This window comes from Octopus sinensis, linkage group LG11 (assembly GCF_006345805.1).
Source record: "Octopus sinensis linkage group LG11, ASM634580v1, whole genome shotgun sequence".
NCBI lineage: Eukaryota > Metazoa > Mollusca > Cephalopoda > Octopoda > Octopodidae > Octopus > Octopus sinensis.
The window spans coordinates 31,226,201-31,250,147 of NC_043007.1; the positions used below are offsets into that span (position 1 = coordinate 31,226,201).

General features: G+C 39.3%; 1 protein-coding gene across 1 annotated transcript in view; it reads left to right on the plus strand.

Annotated features, from left to right (window-relative positions):
* Positions 1-23,947, plus strand: part of LOC115217001 (vam6/Vps39-like protein) — a 132,550-nt gene that overhangs the window by 34,845 nt on the left and 73,758 nt on the right. Inside the window, exons 14-22 of the mRNA XM_029786520.2 lie at positions 2,561-2,695; positions 4,038-4,179; positions 5,914-6,003; positions 6,721-6,794; positions 8,580-8,681; positions 10,260-10,377; positions 12,542-12,661; positions 14,838-14,940; positions 21,382-21,427. Of these exons, the coding sequence (XP_029642380.1) occupies positions 2,561-2,695; positions 4,038-4,179; positions 5,914-6,003; positions 6,721-6,794; positions 8,580-8,681; positions 10,260-10,377; positions 12,542-12,661; positions 14,838-14,940; positions 21,382-21,427 (930 nt within the window). The remainder of the gene's footprint in view (positions 1-2,560; positions 2,696-4,037; positions 4,180-5,913; positions 6,004-6,720; positions 6,795-8,579; positions 8,682-10,259; positions 10,378-12,541; positions 12,662-14,837; positions 14,941-21,381; positions 21,428-23,947) is intronic.

A 23,947-nucleotide genomic window follows, 5' to 3' on the forward strand; every position in this document is an offset into this window, starting at 1 on the left:
TTTTGAATAAAAACCATTACCGTTCTCTAGTTTATCCATCAACAAACAATCAAAATGTTAATTGCATGCGTTGGGTTGTCAGATAAATTCCTTTATTTTTTCCCCATTTATTTTAATATTTATTTTTCATCGACAATTTTATTTTAACAAATCAGTCACTGATACATTCTTCTTCATTGTTCATGACTTCTTGCCAGTGTTCTGCTAGTTTGTCGATGCCTTTGACGGTTGCAGTCACTGGGTCTTGACCTCAGTGAGCCACATTCTCTGCTCTGTATCATTGTTGAACAAAATGCCTCACAGACTATTGAAGAGGAATGATAAAGGAGATAATTTGGAGGTGCTATCATCATCATCGTCACCACCACCACCATCATCATCATCATCACCACCACTACCACCACCACCACCACCATTTAACAGCTATTTTTCCATGCTGGCATGGGTTGGCTGGTTTGATGAGCTGGCACCAGGCTCCAATCGTCTGATTTGGTATGGTTCCTTCAGCTGGGTGTCCTTCTTAACACCAACCACTTTACAAAGTGTACTGGATGCTTTTCATGTGGCACCAGCACACATGGTTTACACATGGCACTAACACAAGTGCTTTTTGTGCGACTGTATAAGAAGAATATGGTTGGTGTGGCAGAGCTTCACAGCCAAGCTCTTGAATAGGAATTTTATGTCAAATCAACAATGTATCTCTTTTGTTCAGAGGCACACATTTACCGAGTTTTCCGTCCTTACCCACAGAGTAAAAGCAAGAGGTAACAGTATGATAAAAGCATCTCATCTGTTGGGTCAATTCCTTGATGGATTGGCATGGATCCTTGTGGAAGAGATTGTTCAACCAATCTTCCTCGATCTGTATAGGTTGGCTGGAACACAGACAGTCTGTGAAATCGAATTTCTCCTCCATTGAAGCATGAAAACCATTTCTGTGCCATTCTTTCAGTAACAGTACCTTCTTCATGTACAATACAAATGTCTCAAGTGGCTTTGGCAGTTTGGTACCTTGATTGAAAGCAAAGAGAAAGCGTTAAAAATGCTAATTCCTTTTGTAACTTGGTACTTCGTACTCTATTGTCATGTGACTGGACAGATTAAAATTTTATCCAAGTTTCAAAAAAAAGATTAACAAAAGTTGTAGAAGAAGAACAGAGATCAAATAAATAAATAAAAAAACTTTTTTAAAAACCATTTTTGAAACCATTTTTTGTGCTAATTTAGATAACATTGGAAAGAAACAAGCAAATTTATCTAAGAACCGATTCATCCTTTATATATCGGAGAGATTCACAATGAATTACTGCTTACATAATCCCCTCAAATTAGATTGAATCCAAGTAAAACTTTGCTTGTCTGATAGAAATCAACATTCCCAAACACCCAGCAATTTTTGACCCTTTCTCCACTGTGGACCAGTTTTACAATGCTCCCCCTCTCCACTTACTCTTTCTGCAGTTGTTTCTTCCATGTTTTTTTCCCCACCCACATCCACTTAATGCATCTCCTTTTCCTCTTCTGCCACTGCTTCTGTGTCTTGCCTCTTCCCCGTCTCCTAATCCCTCTCTGATCTAGATTTGCATTCTCCTGCAATTCTTCTTCCTCCAAATTCTCATTGAAAGTTATTTAAATTAAATGTTAATTCCTCTAATCTTACCCATACCAATTCTTTAGCTAAAAAGGACTCGGGGGGGGGGGGGAAAGCTTTAGGTGTTTGGTTAAAAAAAGAAATCAAAATAAAAATTAACAAAATAGGCGCGGGAGTGGCTGTGTGGTAAGTAGCTTGCTTACCAACCACATGGTTCTGGGTTCAGTCCCACTGCATGGCACCTTGGGCAAGTGTCTTCTGCTATAGCCTCCAGCCGACCAAAGCCTTGTGAGTGGATTTGGTAGACGGAAACTGAAAGAAGCCCATCGTATATATGTATGTGTATTTGTGTGTGTATATGTTTGTGTGTCTGTGTTTGTCCCCCCAACATCGCTTGACAACCGATGCTGGTGTGTTTGCGTCCCCGTAACTTTGCAGTTTGGCAAAAGAGACTGATAGAATAAGTACTAAGCTTATAAAGAATAAGTCCTGGGGTCGATTTGCTCGACTAAAGGCAGTGCTCCAGCATGGCCACAGTCAAATGACTGAAACAAGTAAAAGAGTAAGGAGTAAAATAAAAGAAAGACCATCCGTCTGTCTGTCTGTCCATCCATTTTCTCTACATAATATTCCTGGGAGGGTGGTGAGGGTAGAGTTCTCAGGCACATCCTCCATAGGGTGATCCAATACAAATACCATTTTGTGGGCCTGATACAATTACCAGCTTATTACCTTATGTTACTAAATTCTTCTAAATTTTGATTTTTAAATATTTTTCAAAATTAATTAAAACTTATAGAAAGTGCATTTCATTAGAAGTGTGGTCGTTAAAGAATTTTTTGTTTATATTGTTAATTACTTAATTATCTCCAGCTATTATATTTCTTTTATTATCTGCTGCTAAACAACTATAATTATTATTATTTTTTATACATTTTTAACGTTTTTCTTTCCTCTTGTTTGTAGAAACGTTACCATATTATGAAAATTCCTAGCAAAGAGATAACAACCACTGCCATCGGGGACATGAACCGAACTATCAAATCCAAAAGACAGATTGCTCAAATTATTGACACAACTTTGCTTAAATGCTACCTTGAAGTAAGTATATTTGGTTATTATATTTTGCAATTAACGGTTCGACTGGGGTCTGGGAAGCCAGGGAGGCTGCAACAGGCCCTGATCCGATTTGGTTATTATATATTGCAATTAAAGACCATGTGAGCCAACTTGGTCTGTTTGAAACTAAAGAATTTGTTGTTGTCAATGCTGTTTAGCACCAATCTATCAATGATAGATTAGACTTATGAATAAAGCTGTGTATCAGATATCGTTACTCTGTACCCATGTGGTGCCACATAAAAGCACCCAGCACACTCTGTAAAGTGGTTGGCGTTAGGAAAGGCATCCAGCCACAGAAAACCATGCCAGATCAGACTGGAGTCTGGTGCAGCTGCCCAGCTCTGTTCAAATCGTCCAACCCATGCCAGCATGGACAACGGATGTTAAATGATGATGATGATTACTAATCATATTAAACACTCCATCTTGCGACCATCTTGTGTTTCTTCAGGTGTGGTGTATCTTGGTTTACATCCACTTTATTTTTTTAATAACGTTTGTATAGACTGTAATTTGAGGGAGATATTACTTTGGTTGGCCCAGGGTTATAGCAAAAAGACACTTAACTGAGAACACGTGGTTGTGAAGAAAAGTGAACTTCTTAACCAAAGAGCTTTGCTGCACACACACACACACGTTATATATACCATGTACTTCTGCAAAGTTTCCTGTGCTGTGCTTTGAACCCAGAACCATGTAGTTCACAACTTCAAACTTCTTGGCTATGCCTGCCTCTGTGCATGCTTTCAAGTTGAAGGTAACTTCAGATAATCTTGTGAATGAGATTCCAACAATTTGTGTAAGGAAGGACATTCCCCAGTTGTTATTCATTGCCTTCAAATAGCAACAAAGGGGTTCGTATGATACCTCTGGGTTTGGTGGATGAGTGGACACAACATGAGTGATGAGAGAAAGGGAGGCTGCTGAGATGGGAGGATGTGGGTTGAGGTGGTAGTGGTAAACTAACCAGTTTCGAGGAGTTGAGGCCATTGTTGTGGACGTTGAAACGACAGGGTGAGGGGACAACACATCCGTGAATTAGAAGTTGAAGTGTGTTGACAAATGACATGATGCTAATAAATCATCACCTGATATAAATTGTCTGGTGATGATATTTTAGTGCTTTGAAGTTTGTGGAGGGTCCAACTTTGTATACAGGACCCAAGATGATTTTTTTGAGATATTTATTTAGAAAATATGTCCATCATATATACCTTGAAATACTGTAAATGGTTTTAACAGTTTTGGTTATTTTTCAGTTCCTGTTTTTTGTTTGTTTTCTATTGGATCCTACTTATGTAATCTTTACATCATTTTGCAGACAAATGATGCGTTGATGGCGCCATTCCTCAGGAGGGTGGACAATCAATGTCATATTGAAGAAAGTGAACGTGTTCTGAGGAGCAAAGAAAAGTTTAGTGAATTAATAATTTTGTACCGGAAGAAAGAATTGCACCAAAAAGGTATTATTTGTTTCGTTTTGGGATTTGGTTTGCAAGATTCTTTAGGTGAGTTCGTGTGTTGACTCTCCCCAGACACAACAAGGTATTATTTGTGTTTCTTTAGATTTAATTTTAAAAAATGGTAGCAAGCTGCTAGAATTGTTGGCCTGTTGGATGCTTATTGGCGTTTCTGGCATTTCTTCTGGCTCTTGTTCAAAAGGCACCAATGCTTCTGCGAGCTTGCTACCTTTAATATTCCTTTCTGTTATAGATGCAAGGCCTGAAATTTTGCGGGAGGGGTCTCATTAGATACATTAACCCACAGGCATATGGCGTAGTGTTTAAGAGCGCGGGTTACTAACCCTGAGATTCTGAGTTCAATTCCAAGCAGTGACCTGAATAATAATAATAATAATAACATTGAAAAATATCCTAGGAATGAGAACCCAGGTTCGAAATTTCCCCAAGACACCTGATGAAGGCTGGAGGGTATACCAGCCGAAATGTTGTGTTAACAACAAACAAGATGAGGACAAATATCCGTCAAATGTAAATAATGTACATAATTCTTCATCTCTTAAATATAGAACTGTATTGACCCCAGTGCTCAACTAGTACTTATTTTATCAACCCCGAGAGGATAAAAGGTGAAGCTGACTTTAGTGGCATTTGAACTCAGAATGTAAAGCCAGAAGAAAAGTTGCTAAGCAATTTGTCCAGGGTGCTGATGATTTGGTCAGCTCATGCTGTTCCTTTTATTCATTGATATTTAATCAGGAATGAGTGTGGCTTGCTGGGGCTCACCTCACTCACTTTATTTCCCTCACATCAAAGAGACGCCCAGCTAGAATCAAGTTTGTTGTAGGTTTTGTAAATGAGAGGATGTGAATTCAGCCTAGAATCACAAACAAATGAAACTGTGCAGTGCTTCCCCTGTTTACAGCAGTGTATTGTAGCCTCCTTGTGTTATTTACATCGTGTTGAGATGTTCCATGAAGACGATGTTATTGTATTGGGTTGTCTGGAAAGTCCGTGCTGATTTTTTAGAGGAAAGAAAAAGGTCAATAAATACCTGCCATTACATTTTTAATCAACCAAATATGAACCATTTTGTTGCACAATGCGTCTCCATCTTTCCTTTAACTTGAAAGTACCTTCTTCCCAGAATTGAGGTGGTTTCATGGCAAAGAATTCATCAAGGTATCTTTTTATGTCATCCAAGGAATTGAAATTTTTACCATTAAGACTATTCTACAGAGACCTGAATAAGTGGAAATCCGAAGGAGCAATATCTGGTGAATATGGAGGGTGGGGTAACACATCCCAGTCGAGCTGCAGTAATTTTTGTCTGGTTCCCAAATCATCAAATGCTGACAATGAACTTTCTTATTTTCCATTTTAAAGGGTTACAGAATTAACACAGGTTATAGAAACATAAACCTTCTTGCACGAAAAGATAGCTTAAACTGTGCTCTAAATGGAGGTATAGTCAAATCCTATTTTATGGACTCAACCATGTTCTAAAATAAGTTGAAAGGTAAGCTACTATAAATCAGCAAGAACTTTCCGGACAACCCAATAAATGCCATTGAAAACAATGGGTATTAGCTCCTCTTTGAAAATGGTATGGTTTTAGTTGTGTGATAGATAATTAGTACTTTTGATTAGTGGAGATTAAATTTGGCATTATTGAAATTTTGCAATATGTTTTCCGTATTTTTATCCTTATTACAATTACGTTTTTGTCCTTTACAGCTTTATCCTTATTGATGCAACAAGCGTGCCGGCCTGCCTCTTCGCTTCAAAGTGGCCAGGATGGCATCGTAGAATATCTCCAGCATTTAGGTTTGTAGCGACATTTTCATATAGAATTTCCATTGGGTTCTACAAATATCGCATTCAAAATACTCATGCATGCATTTAAATGTTTCAATACCAACCAGACTCAGGTGGCCCCTGCTTCTACAATACGGCACCTCTGATTTTGAAGGGAAGGTGGGGGTGAGGAGGGCTGGCATTGACCACGATCGGAGGGTGCTTTTTACGTGCCACCAGCATGGGGACCCAGTCAGGCAGTACTGGCAACGACCCACGCATGAATGGTGCTTATTGCGTGTCACCAGCACGAGAGCCAGAATTTTTTTTCCAAATTACATTTCAACCCTTTTAACTGCAGAAATCAGATACATCCACGCCAAATGTTACGATCCCTTTTTAACTGCGAAAAGTAGTTTTATATCGCAATCTATCTTTCGTTGAGGAATGATCACATTTCAAACTAGTTTTTGTGTTGAGATATGTCAAGTTTGTTGAGACAACATAACTTGTAGAAAATCTCAGTTCTTTTCTATGATCAATATAAAGCATCATTCATGGAATAACTCTGAAATTTAATAGGAGAGTATTGTAATTTGCTTGCAGCATTGTGTATTGCTTGTAAAGAATAAAAAGTTTTGAATGGTCCAACAACTGTTGTAATTTAGTCATCCAAAGTCTGATATGTTTTCTAACAGCTTTTTCTTGTGCTTATAGTTAAATAAAGTTTTCAAATTATCTTTCCAGGTCCATCTCATATTGATCTTATTTTTGAATATTCTGCTGCTGTACTACAGAAAGACCCTGTAGAAGGACTCAGTGTAAGTAACATTGTACAACTTATGTGAAATTCTGGTTTTATTGAATAATGTTAGCAATTTTCAGTCAGAATATTTCACTGGATTCATTTTCTCCAATCTGTTGTTTCAATTTCGTTTTTGGATTTGGTTTGCAAGATTCTTTATGTGAGATCGTGTGTTGAAGCATATTCTGCTGTGTCTAGAAAATTTCCACTTATTTCTTTTTTTTTATTTTCCTAAAATTTTTGTTGTATTTTGCAACCTTTTCAATAGACGTTGAGAGTCAAAACTATTGAAAAGGTTGCAAGATGCAACAAAAATTTTAGGAAAATAAAAAAAAAAAGAAATAAGTGGAAATTTTACCGGTGAGTGTGTTACATTATGAGGCACCAAAAGAGAATGACTCTCCCCAGACACAACAGAATATTGTTTCAATGTTATGTGGAAATTTAAAAATAAAACGGGAGGATGTGGGGGAGGAGGACAGGGGACAAAATTTGTGCTTGTGGAAGTGCTTACTCGATGGTTAAATATTCCGTGAGACTTACTTACTCATAAAGAGGTACGCACAAACGCGTACGTGTATACACACATAATGGGCTTCTTTCAGTTTTTGTTTCCCAAATCCACTCACAAGGCTTTGGTCAGCCTGGGACAATAGTTGAAGTTTGTCCAACATGCTGTGCAGTGGGACTGAACCTGAGATCACATGGTTAGGAAGCAAGCTTCTACACTGTACAGCTATACTTGTACCTACTGAAACATACATACAAACATGCTTATATGCATACATACATGACCTGAATAAAATGTAAGCACAACAGACCTGATTTAATGATTTGGGATTGAGAAGAGAAACTGTGCACAGTTGTGGAAATTAGCTGAGCAGCGGATGTTAATATAAAACTGAAGATCAGTGAAAAAAGAGAACACCTACACTGAACTATTGAGAAATCTGCAGTTACTCTATCTAAATTACAAGTTCAGGTTTATGCCTGTAATTATTGGCACCCTGAGATATGTAAAGCACTGCCTAAATACCAATCTTGAGAAATTGGGCTTCTCAAAAGGAGAAAGCTAAATCGAAGACTACAGAAATGTAAAAATCTAAAACTTTCCAGAAGTTTATCATTTAAATATATATGAGCATGTCTAGATATGCAAATATGTGCATGAGAATACACACGTAAAGGAAAACATACAAATCTGCACATATACATACAAACAAAAAATCCTGTTGTTGATGTTGAAATTCCAATGTTAGATACTGGCTCTTTCTCTATTGGCAAGAAATCTTGAAATAAATTGAATGACATACATATACCTACATACATATATACACACACACATACACAGCACACACACACATAAGCCTCCTTTCAGTTCTTCTGTGAACCCCCCCCTCACAAGCCCTTTGTTGGCATGGGGGATAAATAGAAGACACTTATCCAAGGTGCTGTACCGTGGGACTGAACCCAAACCCATGTAGACGAGAAGCACACATTGAACGTCTTAACCACACAGCCATACCATGCAGTTATAGCTATCCTGACGCTTTTGGAATACTTGGATTCAATTCTGGAAACAAGACTTTATACTTCACCTTTTAGCACTTAAACCAGCCGTATCAGACCAAAATATTCTGCATATTTTATGTTCAAACTGGCAAGAACTGACTTTTCACACCTACCCTGCAATGTCATTCTAAAAATCTCAAAGCTACAAGATAATGCATGAATAGATAAGACTAAATACATTTCACAGAGTAATCTGAATGCTAAACTGTTAATATTTTTCTGTTTTTAGATATTTACAGAGGACATGCCCGAAGTTGAATCTTTACCAAGAGATAAAGTGTTGGAATTCTTAGAAACCAATTTTAGCAGCAATGTTACCATTTTATATTTAGTAAGTACTTTTGACTGTTCACCAAGCTTAGACGTTGTTTGCAAGAATTACAAATTTATTGGTAAATCATAGTTCAACAGTTAAGTGCGAGTTGTTGCTGGTGTTGTTGTTATTATGATTAAAGGGATGGGTTCATTGGTAGAATTGGTAGAGAGTTTGGTAAAATACTTTTGCAGTATTTATTCTGGCTCCCTGCATCGTGAGTCCAACCTCCAGCAACCACCCACAATGCTCCGCTACCCAGAATGCACTGTTGTTTGTGTTTACATGACCGTGCTGCAAGGCTGTGTGTATTTTTTTATAGGGATTTATGTATTCATACCCATCAACATGGGTCCCTTGAATAATGATTGAATTACGGCTGGAGATGGTCGCAGTGGAAGAAGCAAAGTAAGTTGATGGAAGAAAGTTACAGAGTTACCTCCCTTGGTATCAAGTGGCTTCATTCCACCCAAAATTTGTGGCCACGTGAGACATTGTAACATTTGCCTTGTATTGAGTAGCAACTTCTTACTATATATATATTGAGGGTTTGGAATTTGGAACGGGCATCCAGCTGTAAAAATCCTGCCAAAACAGTCACAGAAGTCTGGTGCAGGCTTCTGCCTGGCTGGCTCTTGTGAAACCGTCCCACCCATGCTAGCATGGAAGATGGACGTTAAATGATGATGATATATATATATATATATATATATATCACCGTGATCACCATGACCGACCAGTTGTTGCTACACTTCGCTGGTCACAATGCGCTTCGCATTGTTTTAGCCTTCAAATGACGCCACCCCGCTGGCTAAGCGAGCAGGCCAGTAGAAGAAAGAGTGAGAGAAAGTTGTGGCGAAAGGGTACAGCAGGGACTGCCACCATCCCCTGCTGGAGCCTCGTGGAGCTTTAGGTGTTTTCACTCAATAGATACTCACAATGCCTGGTCTGGGAATCGAAACCTTGATCCTACGACCGCGAGTCCGCTGCCCTAACCACTGGGCCATTGTGCCTCCACATATATATATATACAAACAGACAGACATGCGTACTATATTTATTTGTGTATGAGTTGATTTTTAACTGATAAAACTGTGGTGCAACTTACGCATGTGTAAATACAGTATATATGTATGTGTGTGTATGTGTCCATCCCCCTCCAACTATCTCTAAAGTAGTAAGACAACCTCTGTCCCTCTATTAAAACTCTAACCCCTTCCCTGGCACATAGCCACTTGTTTTTTAAAGAATATTTGCATTGTATTCAAATACACAAAGACCTCAAACCCACAAGAGAGACAGAGACAGGCAGAAACAAGGAAAATGCCCCTTGCGTTTGAATACTATGCAAATATTCTTTTAAAAAACTTTTCATTTAATTTTTCTAAAATTTAATTGTTTTCCATACTTACAATTGAAAAAGTCTCAATGACTGAAACCGATACTGAAATATTTTTTATAAAATTATTTTAGCATTTTCTCCCTTGACTTTTTTTTCCATGTATATCAATTCGTGTGTTCCTTTTCAATCTTCTGCATATATGTGTGTGTTTATATATAGTATAATACTATACACAGTATCTTTTGTCTTGTCAGGAACATATTATAGAACATTGGAATGAAACAAACACAGATTTCCACAACTTATTAGTGAATTTGTACAGAGAAAAGACTCAAGAGATCATATTGCACAGATCCTCTTTAAATTCTGATTGTAAGTTTTTACTAAACTACAGAGTTGTTGCATAATTATTGCGGCTTTTTTTTTCAACTAATTTTATTCAACAAAAACAATAACAATATTTAACAAAAACATCTTTAAATGACGGTTTTGACTGTCTGCCAAGCAAATGGGAAGCAGTAATTGAAGTAGATGGTGAATATGCTCCAGAATAATCATTTAAAGATGTTTTTGTTGCTTGTTGTTGTTGTTTTTGTTGACGAAAACCCGCAATAATTATGCACCAACCTAATATTTTTCTTATGCTACACTGAAAATTTTTATAATTTTCATTTATCAAAAAATATTTTTTTTAATTATTTGTTTTTCGTTGTCATACTGCAAAATATATAAACTTTTAATAAATTGAAATACGCTTTTATGATTTTTTTTTTTTAGGATTTATCTTCTGTCTTTTTTTCTTTTACTTGTTTCGGTGATTTGATTGTGGCCATGCTGGGGCAGTGTCTTGAAGAATTTTCAATCGAATGAATCGACCCCCAGGACTTAGGTCTTTTTTAAAGCCTGGTGCTTATTCTGTCCGTCTGTTTTCCTGGTCTGTTATGTTACGTGAACATAAACAGACCAACACCAGTTGTCAAGCAATACAGGTGGGGACAAACATAGATGCACAGACACACACAAACGATGGGCTTCTTTCAGTTTCCATCTACCAAATCCACTCACAAGGCTTTGGTCATCCCAAGGCTATAGGAGAAGACACTTGCCCAAGGTGTCACGCAGTGGGACTGAACCCAGAACCATGTGGTTGGGAAGCAAGCTACTTACCACACAGCTACGCTTGTGCTTTTATATAACCCTTTCGTTACTGTATTTCTGTTGAGATGCTCTGCGTTTCTTTCAATTACTTTTAAATATAAACAAAGAATTTAGTAAAATAACTTAGTTATCATTAAGCTAGTGTTAGGAACATAAATTGTGACTAAGGTTTGGTGGAAGATTTTTAATTCAAAACTTATGAAAACAAGACATTTGTACTCTGAGCCAGAGCTGGTTTCAGCCAGGTTGGTAACGAAGGGGTTAAGTTTTTGTTTATTTGGAGAATTCAAGCTGGCCACTAACCAAGTGGCAAGGGTCTTTCAGTGGCAAGGGTCTTTTGTCTCAGTCAAGACAGGTGTTGGCAGTATGACAGAATCGGTGGTGTGTTAGACAAAATCCTTTGCAGCATTTAGTTAAATCCCTTCACATCCAATTGCAGTCAACTTGGCTTTCACCCTTCCAGGGCCATGGAGTGGGACATGAACAGTGGATGGAATGTAAGACTATGACCCAGTCTGATACATATTTGTGACACCAGCTGACAAGGGAGCCTCAATATGGTCACTCGATCGGCTAGAAATAGTAGCCAAATCTCCCTTCAATTCTATGCAACCATTTTAGTGAAGAACATATATGGATAGTGTTGTCCAATGTATGCTATGCCTGAAAAAAATATTTGTGGTAGTCATGTCTGGAATACCTTTGATCATGGAGCTAAATGATAGCTCCTGTAAGGTTACAATGCAGTGCAGAACATTACAAAATCCAAGCAGGGCCCCCCCCCTCCATTTCCTTGGGGTTTGAAGTCTTATGAGGTGTATGGTGACTTCCCTGGTGCTGGTGGCACACACACACAAAAGCATTCAGTACATACTCGAAAATGGTTGGCATTAGGAATGTCATCTTGTAGAAACCATATCAAAGCAGACATTGGAGCATGGTCCAGTCCTCGAACCCACTGGACCCTGCCAAACTGTCCAACCCATGCCAGCATGGCACATGGATATTAGATGATGATGATGACGACAACGTTGATGATGATGATGACTATGACAACAATGATAATGACAATGTTGACGACAATGATGATGCTGATGATAATGATGATGATGACGACGACGATGATGCTGATGATTATGATGATTATGATGATGATGATAACGATGATGATGATGGTGACAACGATGATTATGATGATGATGCTGATGATTATGATGATGTCAGTGATGATGTTGATGAAGACCTCAAATTTATTTCCAAATCGAAAAATCATTATCTTGCTTTCCTTTATTTATATAACCTTATTAAGACTGATCTTGCTTGTCTGTTCTTTCTTATTAACAAATTCAATTTTCATTTCTCTTTTGCTTCTTTTTAGCACAAGAATTCCAAACGGCCACTGAGGAACTGGAAAAGTTTAAGGGTAAACTCATATCTTTCCTTGAAAGCTCACAGTATTACACACCAGAGCGACTCTTGTCGTACTTTCCCCTTGATGGTAAGCTTCAGATTAAAATGATTTTGTGTGGCTACATGTGTGTACATGTGTGTGTGTATCATGGTCTAGACCAGGGGCTCACCAAAGGGAGTTTGAAGGACCCTGTAGGAGTCAACGAGGAATTACAGGGATTTGATGATAACCAAGGGGTCGAATGGGCGTTGGCGTGCGAAAGACCAGATCGCCAAGATGAACTGCTTGAAATGCTTAGTCAGCGCCATGCCCATCCCTCCCATTGATGTTGTCAATTTCAATAAAAGATATTCCAGCAATATAATGTGTTTTTCACATTTTCTAACCATGAAAACAGTTTCATAAAAATTGAAATTTTAATACTGTATACCCATACAGTATACCCATACTTTTAAATGTAAAAAGTGTGTCATCTTCAATAGAATTTCTTAATTAGTCATACATGTATACTTTAGCTAACATTTTAATTGCCAGCATCAGTACCTGGGATGCATTTAAAATATGGTATGGTAGGGTAGCAGGGTATTAAAATACTTTAAATGAGGATGGTGGTCAATGCGACAGGAAAAGTGGCTAAAGGGGGTCGATGGTTGAAAAGTTTGGCGACTCTTGGTCTGGATATTTTGTGATGGTTGTAAAGAAGTTTTATCAGCATACAAGTGCTGTTCTATACATCTGAGAAAAACATGTCTAGCCATGGGGTTAATATCAATCTGCTTGGTAGGGTAGTGAAGTGGCAGAATTGTTGGCACACTGGGCAAAAAAATGTTTCATCTGTCTTTACGTTCAAATTCCACCGAGGTTGACTTTGCCTTTCATCATTTCAGGGTCGATAAAATAAATACCAACTGTACACTGAGGCTGATGTAATCAATTTAATTCCTCTCCTGAAATTGCTGGCCTTGTGCCAAAAGTTGAAATTATTCATCATCATCATGCCAGTAACCCCAGACAGGCTCCTGTGCCCATGGCACGTAAAAAGCACCATCCAAACGTGGTTGATATCAGATCTCGCTTCTGGTTACTTTGATCTTGTAATCTAAAGTAATCTCACATGGCAAAGTGACACGTCTTTTTTTAAGAAATGATGTGAATTTAGTGATGGTTTCTTGTAAATATGCAACTGCCTTTGTCTCGTTGCTGATCAGATTGTAAAAATCCTTAGCCAACATCTAACGGGTTTTTAGAAATTTAAAAGTAAACTAAAATCTAACCTTAAGTTATCTCCTTTGTAGATCCCAGGCCAAAGTGGCACCTAATAGTTTTTCCTTTCTCCCTTATTACTCTTTTACTCTTTTACTTGTTTCAGTCATATGACTGCGGCCATGTTGGAGCACCGCCTTTAGTCGAACAAATCGACCCCAGGACTTATTCTTTGTAAGCCTAGTACTTATTCTATTGGTTATTTTTGCTGAACCGCTGAATTACGGGCACGTAAACACAGCAATATCGGTTGTAAAGCGATGATGGGGGAACAAACACAGGCACACAAACATATATACACTCACACACACACACACACACATATATATATATATACGACGGGCCGTATATATACAATCGTGGCCGTTGCCAGCCTAGCCTGGCCCCCGTGCCGGTGGCACATAAAAAGCAACATCCGATTGTGGCCGTTTGCCAGCCTCGTCTGGCACCTGTGCCGGTGGCACATAAAAAGCACCCACTACACTCATGGAGTGGTTGGCGTTAGGAAGGGCATCCAGCCGTAGAAACATTGCCAGATCAGACTGGGCCTGGTGCAGCCTTCTGGCTTCCCAGACCCCAGTTGAACCGTCCAACCCATGCTAGCATGGAAAGCGGACGCTAAACGATGATGATGATGATGATGGGCTTCTTTCAGTTTCCGTCTACCAAATCCACTCACAAGCTTTGGTCGGCCTGAAGCTATAGTAGAAGACAGTTGCCCAAGGTGCCACATAGTGGGACTGAACCCGGAACCATGTGGTTCATAAGCAAGCTACTTACCACACAGCCACTCCTACACCTTATTGATAATTATTGTTCCTGCTACACAAGTAAATATTTCATCTCTTTGTAATGAAGTATTCCAACTGACCTGTTTAGTCTTCTCTTCTTCCTTTCAGCCTAAAGTTTATTCCACTGTTTGTATTCTTTGCTTTGAAATGATTTTGGAAATAAAGATTATGAAGAGACTTTGATCTGGTTTTATTGTCTGTTCCTTTAGATTTCTATGAAGAGAGGGCAATATTACTGGGGCGACTTGGCCGGCATGAACAAGCACTCGCCATTTATGTCCATGTTCTCAACAATCATAGTTTGGCTGAACAGTAAGTATTAGGTTTCATCCTGTTTTTCAATCCTTTTGATACCAACCCTCCTAAACCCACCCTGGGGCTATGACACAATTCATGTGTTCAAGTGATTTGAATGATAAACTTCCATCAAAATTTCGTACTAAGTTATGTCCCAAACAAGCTTAATAATGACCAAGATACTTTACTAAATTCTTCGTTACTTTAAAAGTTTAGGTTTAGAGTTATCACGTAGGCACTTTAAATTTCTTTTAAAACATTTTATTACATTTAAATTTCTATCTTACAAACTGAAAAGAGAGCTTGACAAAATTAACTAAATTAGCAAATAATAATGGTTTCATATTTTTTTATATAATTAAGATCCAAACTATTAATATATGAATGCGAAAGAGATTGTTGAATAACTGTAAACCTACTTTTGGGTCACCCTGTATTTCAGGAGAAATATGGTCACAAAATGATAAAAGGTGTTGGGACTTCTGATTCAATTTAAGAATTGTCATTGAACGTGTGTTAATCTTGGTCTAGCATTTCAGCTTTGGTCATCCTGTCTTTTTGTATATGTAGGACTACAGTGTTCCATGTGATCCCTGTTTTCCTTTCCCTAAAGATGGTAGGTTGTGATTTCAGGAAATATATCAGTAATTGGTGATTTATTTGTACGCCTAGGAATAGAGTCGTCACCTTTCTCTTAGCAGGACATAAAGAGTTACGTCCCTTTAGAAAGACGCCCGGTTTAAATTTTCACGCTGTCATGTATTTCGCTGGATATTGTACGGTGCCTTTCCTTGTGAAAAGTTTTTTGTGTGAGGGGTCTAAGGTACATGTGGATGACCTGTATTAGGAAAGTAGGCCAAAGAAAAAGGGTGGGTGCGTATGTTAGTATCACGGGTGTTAAAGTTTGTGTGGTTAAAAGTAACAGCAATATATTATCATCGTCATGATACGTTTCCATGGTGACATGGGTTGGATATATATATATATATATATATATATTATATATATATATATATATATATGGAAATTGTAGTTCTGATAACTCTGACGGTGGCACGTAAAAAGCACCATCTGTATGTGGCCGATGCCAGTGCCTCCTTGACTGGCTTCTGTGCCGGTGGCACGTAAAAAGCACCAACCGATTGTGGCTGTTGCCAGCCTCCTCTGGCCCCTGTGCCGGTGGCACGTAAAAAGCACCCACTACACTCTTGGAGTGGTTGGCGTTAGGAAGGGCATCCAGCTGCAGAAACACTGCCAGATCAGACTGGAGACTGGTGCAGCCTCCTGGCTTCCCAGACCCCAGTCGAACCATCCAACACATGCTAGCATGGAAAACGGACGTTAAACGATGATGATATATATATATATATATATATATATATATATATATATATATATATATATATATATGCATTAATGGGGACATAACTGAACCTAGGGTACGATGAATTTGGTAGATTGTAGTGGGCTGGAGAGAGATCACATGCTGTAATAGAATGGTTTGACTTTGTGAGGTCAAAGATGAGAAACTAAAGGAGCATTTGGACATTACTGTCTCAAGTCATTGGACTTGTAAGGCTGGCTTCCTGGTTTCCATGATGTATTAAGTGACCAAGATCACAACATGCTCCATGAACGAAATGCCAGACCATTGCACGGACAATCATTTTAATTTATGGACAGACTGGAAATGAAGTGTTTTGCTCAAGAACACGATGCACTGCTATGGTCCAGGAATCAAAGTATATGATCTTGTGTCACTGGGAGTTGAACTGAAGATGATGATTGAAGATGTTAAGTACCAAAACTGAAGGTAACGAAAGACATTAGGTACTAAACCCAAAGTGGTGAAACAGATTTGGCACATAATGTATAGGAAATGTTTCTTGCTGTAGAATGTCGTCCTATTCCGAAGGAGATTCACAACAGTTTCCATAAACTTGGAGATAATTGGAAGTGAAGGAAAGAAGACAACCCGACTTCCATCTGTTCTTGCAAATTTTTCAGAAGACTGTGTAACATTCTGCTGTGACACACCACAGTGCTTTTGGTTTGGCATTAGAATAAGAACCAGAATTAAAAGAAAAGAAAAATAGACCCAGGGTTGATTTCTTCGACTAAACCCTTCAAAATGGTGCCCCAGCATGGCCGCAGTCCCCTGAATGAAACAAACTAAAAATCAAAGAAAGATACATTAGGGTAGTATTGTTGTATTCTTATAATTCTCTCCCTCTTTTCTGTTTCCTTCTGGCAGCAGGGTTGCTTTCCTTTCCTTTTTCTCTTCCATGTTGGGCAGCAGAAAGTAACAAATGCTTCCTGTGGAGTATAAGAATAAAAACAGAAAAATTCAGTTAAGATTAAGTATTTCCACTGCGTGGCACCTTGGGCAAGTGTCTTCTACTATAGCCTCGGGCCAAGCAAAGCCTTGTGAGTGGATAGGTAAATGGAAACTGAAAGAAGCCCATCGTATATATCTATTTGTATATATATATATGTGTGTGTGTGTCATATATATATATATACACACATACACAGACACATATATATATGTATGTATTTGTGTCTGTGTTTGTCACTCCTCCACATTACTTGACAACTGATGTTGGTGTGCTTATGTCCCCAAAACTTAGGAGTTCGGCAAAAGGGACAAATAAAATAAGTACTAGGCTTACAAAGAATGAGTCCTGGGGTCAGTTTGTTTGACTAAAAGTGGTGCTCCAGCATGGTAACAATCAAAATGACTGAAACAAGTAAAGGAATCTATTACAGGGGCTCTCAACTATTTAAAAAAAAAATTTTTGGACCCCCTTTGATTACTATATTCTGGTAGACCCCCAAGCCATTTGATGTTTAAAAACTAGTTTTAAAGAAACTTCTTTCAAAAATTCCTATTTTGTTTTTCATCACCCATTAACATCATAAGCGGAAAGTGTAACCTCTCGAAAGAGCTGTTCTTCACTCCTGCTCCAGAGCGTCGGCTGCGGGGTCATTCCGAAAAGCTCTACCTGCGACGATTTCATCTCAGTCGAAGGAGAGGAGCTTTCTCCGTCCGGGTTGCGGATCCGTGGAACAAGCTGCCAGACGAGATGGTGAAGATGCCGACGACCGCTTTGTTCAAAGCCTCCCTGGACCTCAAGTGGCCTGAACTCTTTACATGAACACCACCCTGTACTTAACTCCATGTCCCCCTACATGACCTTGCTATTTGCTTTTGAGCCAAATTAACTAACTAACTAACTTGTGTAAGTTGAACTATGGAAAATGTTGGAGAAAGAATCCCAGCTGTTTCTTGCAAGACATAACCAATACATTTATCTAAAGCAGGGGTTCTCATCCATTTTTTAAATCTGTGGACCCCTTTGATTGCTATTTTATTCTGGTGGACCCTGCTATAGCCATTCAATGTTTAAAAATTAGTTTTATAGAAGTTTCTTTCAAATTCCTTATTCTATTTTTCACCCATTAACCATTGTGTTGGTTGAACTATGGAAGATATTAGAGAAAAAACCCAGCTGTTTCTTGGAATATCTACCGATTCATACATCGAAAGCAAAATCTTTTCAGGGGCTCTTATAATACTATAGTGGATCCCCAATTTACAGTTTTCTTGTGTGGACCCTCAAAAATCTTATATGGACTTTCAGGGGCTATTTGGACCCCGATTTGAGAACCACTGAGCTATATTGTTGCGCATATCCCAAACACCACCGCCAGCACCAAGGAAGCGAACAGTAAAGGGAAACAACTCTGCTGTACGAAAATCAAACGTACCGATTGATTCAGGGAAACTGTTCATTGGAGGAAATAAGAACTGAAACCTGGAAGGATCTTCTTTCTCGCTGTCCTCTGATTGTGAATAGCCGTTGGTGTCAGAGATTATATCTGGTCGCGTGATAGAATTATTGTATAGCACTTTGGTTCTCAAATCCGTACAAGATTTTGTTGTTTTATTCTCTTACTTGTTTCAGTCACAAAGGCTGACCAAACCCTTGAGAGTGGATTTGGGGATGGAAACTGAAAATTGTGTGTGTGTCTTTGTTCCCAACCACTGCTTGACAACCAGTGTTGGTGTGTTTACATCCCTGTAATTTAGCTGCTCAGCATTAAAACTGAAAGTACTGAGGTTGATTTGTTTGACTAAAATTTCTCGGGGTGGTGCCCCAGCAAGGCCACAGTCTACTGACTGAAGCAAATAAAAGTTTGCAAGCCTGGAAGAATGAGCATCAAAACTATGATGATAGTCTTATCCTAGATTTACTTAGCTTCATTGTGGAATGAGGTATTGTCACCACAACAACCTGAATATTCAATCAGCTTTGCCAGATCATCACCTGTTGCCAGCATCTGTGCCCATTCATCTCATTCCACATTGAGATGAGGTGCAAAATGTATAGGGGAGGTTTGTTGTTGTAGATTCAACCCTCATCATCTAAGCACTCGTTTTATGAGTTGATGTCGGCCCATAGACAGACACATTATCAATTAAATCCATTTTACCTTATAGCATTTAAACTGGCCAGGTCCAGCTCAAACATTCTACCTGTTTTATGTCCAAACCACCCAGATCTGGCCTGTCACACCTATATACTAGGAAGTCACTCTAAAAGTAAAGTAATCACATCATTGAAATCCCAAAGCCACAAGGGTAATTGCATGGCAGTGCAGGGTTGATACTAACTAAACAGTGGGATTAAGCATAACAGTTGACAGAATAATCTGAATGTTAAAGGGTTAAAAATGTCATGAATTATTTGTTTCTAACACAGGCAAGTCAAATCAATTCCTTGTTGTGAAGTTATTAAACCTGTTTATCAAAGCAGATTAACGAAATCTCTATCTAACAAACTTACAGATTTTGGCCAGAGTGGCTTGATCATTGCCAGAGCGGCTAACTGGCTTCCGTGCTGGTGGTATGTAAAAGGCAACATTTGAGCATGATCATTACCAGCATCGCCTTACTGGCACCTGTGTTGGTGGCATGTGTAAAAAGATTCGTGCGAGGTCGTTGCCAGTACCGCCTGACTGGCCCCCATGCTGTTGGCACGTAAAAAGTACCCACTACACTCTCGGAGTGGATGGCATTAGGAAGGGCATCCAGCTGTAGAAACTCTGCCAGATCAAGATTGGAGCCTGGTGCAGTCATCTAGTTTGCCAGTCCTCAGTGAAATCGTCCAACCCATGCTAGCATGGAAAACGGACGTTAAACAATGATGATGATGATGATGAAATGTGGACATACAGGAAATGTTAAGAATATTTTAGACAAAAGAATACAATATTGACTTATAAAAATATTTAATATGCTTTACAGTATATTATGGTTGTATAACGAAATACCACATACCTGCAGTTCATTAACGAAGAAGTACTACAGGTAGCAAGTATGAAAAGATGATTGTTCCTAGTTATTAAGAAATAAGAAATCTAAAGTAGTTTGGTCACATTGTAAGAGTACAAGGTTTACCGAATATTGGAAGGGAGGATAACTGATGAATGCCCAAGAGGGAGATCTGGAACAAACTGGTTGGATGACATCAAGGACTGGACTAAACTACCATATATGGAGCAGGTGTGAGAACGGAAGAGGAAAGGACTTGAGATGGAGAGCCTTAATACTCTACCTGATAGGAGCAGACCAACATGATGATGATGAGAAAAAGGGATGGTTTTTTTTTGCAAGTTATTGTTGTTTTGTAGCAGTATGATGTGGAGGCACAATGGCCCAGTGGTTAGGGCAGTGAACTCGCGGTCGGAGGATCGTGGTTTCGATTCCCAGACCGGGCGTTGTGTGTGGTTTATTGAGCAAAAAAAGCTGCACGAGGCTCCGGCAGGGGATTGTCACGACCCCTGTTGTACTCTTTCGCCACAACTTTCTCTCACTCTCTCTTCCTGTTTCTTGAGTAACACTGCGATGGACTGGCATCCCGTCCAGCTGGGGGGAACAGATACACCACACAAACCGGGAAACTGGGCCCATGAGCCTGGCTAGGCTTGAAAAGGGCAAATAAGAAGCTGTATGATAGCCCTGATCCAACACAGCCCTGGCCATTCTGTTTTTTTACTGAGGTATGTGACATATCTAAGATTACATTATCCAGTTCCTTCCTTATCTAAGATTCAGTGGAGTGTATTCAGTGTGATTTGGTTGGCTGCTATTTCTAGCTATTCAGCCTAGCACATAGAGGCTTGTCATGATTAACAAAATAATAACAAACTTATTGTATACAGGTGCTCAAATACAATACAACTAAGAAGAAAAAAGTAGCCAAAAGTACATGAACAGGACGTGAACAGTGAATGGGTCGTTTTTGAAGGATGTAATGTCCTGACAGCCAACGACTGATGCGGGGAGTTTATTCCATGCTTCAGTAATTCTGTGTGGGAAAAACAGTAATGTTTATGTATTTTGCAGAATTGGAAAAGGAAATGAAATTTTGGTTGTATTTTATTTTTTAGGTATTGTATCAACCATTATGATGGAGCTAAAGAAGGTAATAAAGATGTAAGTAAATGAAGTTTTTTTTTTGTATTGATATGGACACAGGCTTGGCTGAGTGCCAGAGGCATTGCTGCCTTTTTGAGTCTTTTCAATGGCTCAGTGGTTAGAGCGTCGAGCTTACAATCGTGAGGTTGTGAGTTCGATTCCTGGATTGGACTGCGTGTTGTGTTCTTGAGCAAGGCACTTTATTTCATGCTGCTCCATTTCACTCAGCTGTAGAAATGAGTTGCAACATCACTGGTGCCAAGATGTATCGGCCCCTTTGCCTTTCCCTTGGATAACATCAGTCCATAAGGGATGTTATCTCTGATCAAATACTGCAGTAACTGGCCTATTGACAGTGTATGTACATTAGGTATGATACATAAATGGCTATATGTATATATGTGTATATGTTTGTGTTTGTCACTCTCCCACCACCACCATCATTGTCATTTCCATTATCACCAAACACCCGTCATCCATGGGTTAGACAGTTTAAAAGAAGCTGGCAAGCTAGCGGACCACATGATGCTCCAATGTCTGTTTTGGCATGGTTTTTACAACTGGATTCCCTTCTTAATGCCAACCACTTTACAGAGTGTGCTGGCAAGGTCTGTTTTGGCATGGTTTTCATGGCTGAATACCCTCCCTGTGCCAACCACTTTACAGAATGGACTGCATGCTTTCTACATGGCATCAGTACTGGCGGACTTGACAACCATTGTTGGTTTGTTTATGTTTCTGTAAATTAGCATTTTGGCAAAAGATGGAAATCAAAGTTGAAGTCAAACTCGGTGACTGGCATCCGTTGCTAGTGGAGCGCTAAGAGTACCATACGAGTGAGATCGTTGCCAGAGCAAAAAGCTGGCCTTCATGCCGATGGCACATTAAACACACCATCAGAGCATGATCTTTACCTGCGTCGCCTTACTAGCACTTGTGCTGGTGGGACGTGAAACATTCGAGCCAGTTTGTCACCAGTGCTGCTGGACTGGCTCCTGTGCAGGTGGCACATAAAAAGGACCATTTGGGCATGGCTATTGCCAGTACCATTAAACTGGTCCTCGTGCCGGTGGCACGTAAAAGCACCCACTACACTCTCGGAGTGGTTGGCGTTAGGAAGGGCATCCAGCTGTAGAAACTCTGCCAGATCAGATTGGAGTCCGGTTTGCCAGCCTGAGTCAAATCGTCCAACCCATGCTAGTATGGAAAGCAGACATTAAATGATGATGATGATGATGATGGCATTAGGGTAAATATCCAACTTAAAAAATAAGTACCTGGGTCAATTTATTTCAAGGTGTGGCCCCAACATGGCAGCTGTCCAATGAAACAAATAAATTCCAAAATTCATTATACATTACATATGTATGTATGTAGGCGCAGGAGTGGCTATCTGGTAAGTCGCTTGCTTACAAACCACATGGTTCCGGGTTCAGTCCCAGTGCATGGCACCTTGGGCAAGTGTCTTCTGCTATAGCCCCGGGCCGACCAATGCCTTGTGAGTGGATTTGGTAGACGGAAACTGAAAGAAGCCCGTCGTATATATGTATGTATATATATATATATATATATAATATATATATATATATATATATATATATATGTGTGTGTGTGTGTGTGTGTGTGTGTGTGTGTGTGTGTGTGTGTGTGTTTGTCCCCCTAGCATTGCTTGACAACCAATGCTGGTGTGTTTACGTCCCTGTCACTTAGCGGTTCGGCAAAAGAGACCGATAGAATAAGTACTGGGCTTACAAGGAATAAGTCCTGGGATCGATTTGCTCAACTAAAGGCGGTGCTCCAGCATGGCCGCAGTCAAATGACTGAAACCAGTAAAAGAGTAAAAGAGAGCATTGTATGAAAGCAGTGTTTGGTTGTCAGCTCCTCCTCCCTCACTCCTTCAGTATTTATTCTCTCATTATTCCATGTTTGTTTAGTAAATGTATTGTTTGAACATGTGACATTTTCAAATACTCCAACATCACATTGTTGTCGTCTCTTCTCTGATAACATTCAGACTGACCGATTAATGTGAAGTCGTCGGAGATAAAAAAAATAAAAATAAAAGAACCTAACCACTTGAGAATTTTCTTCAATCCCAACAGTTTGTGTTTACCAGAAATCCTTACAATAAAAGATTCCGGTGTTGTCTTTGTGTGTAAGATGTTTGCTAAACCTTAACATTTAAGGCCTTTGGAGCGAATTTGATAAAGAGAAACTGTGTAGAAGCTCTGTGTGTGTGTGTGTGTGTGTGTGTGTGTGTTAGGAAGAGCATCCAGTTGTAGATACCAAGCCAAAACAGACTGTGGAACCTGGTGCTGCCCCCTGGCCTTGCCAGTTCCTGCCAAGCTGTCCAACCCATACCAGCATGGAAAACAGACGTTAAATGCTGCTGATGATGATGATGTTATATGTATAGTTATGGAATGTCTTTTGATTACCAATTTCTCATCAATGGCCACAGGTCCTACAGACGATTGCGGTGCCAGTCAGACCGACAGGCTTTCACAGACCAAGATTGATAAATGTGTAATTTCTTCT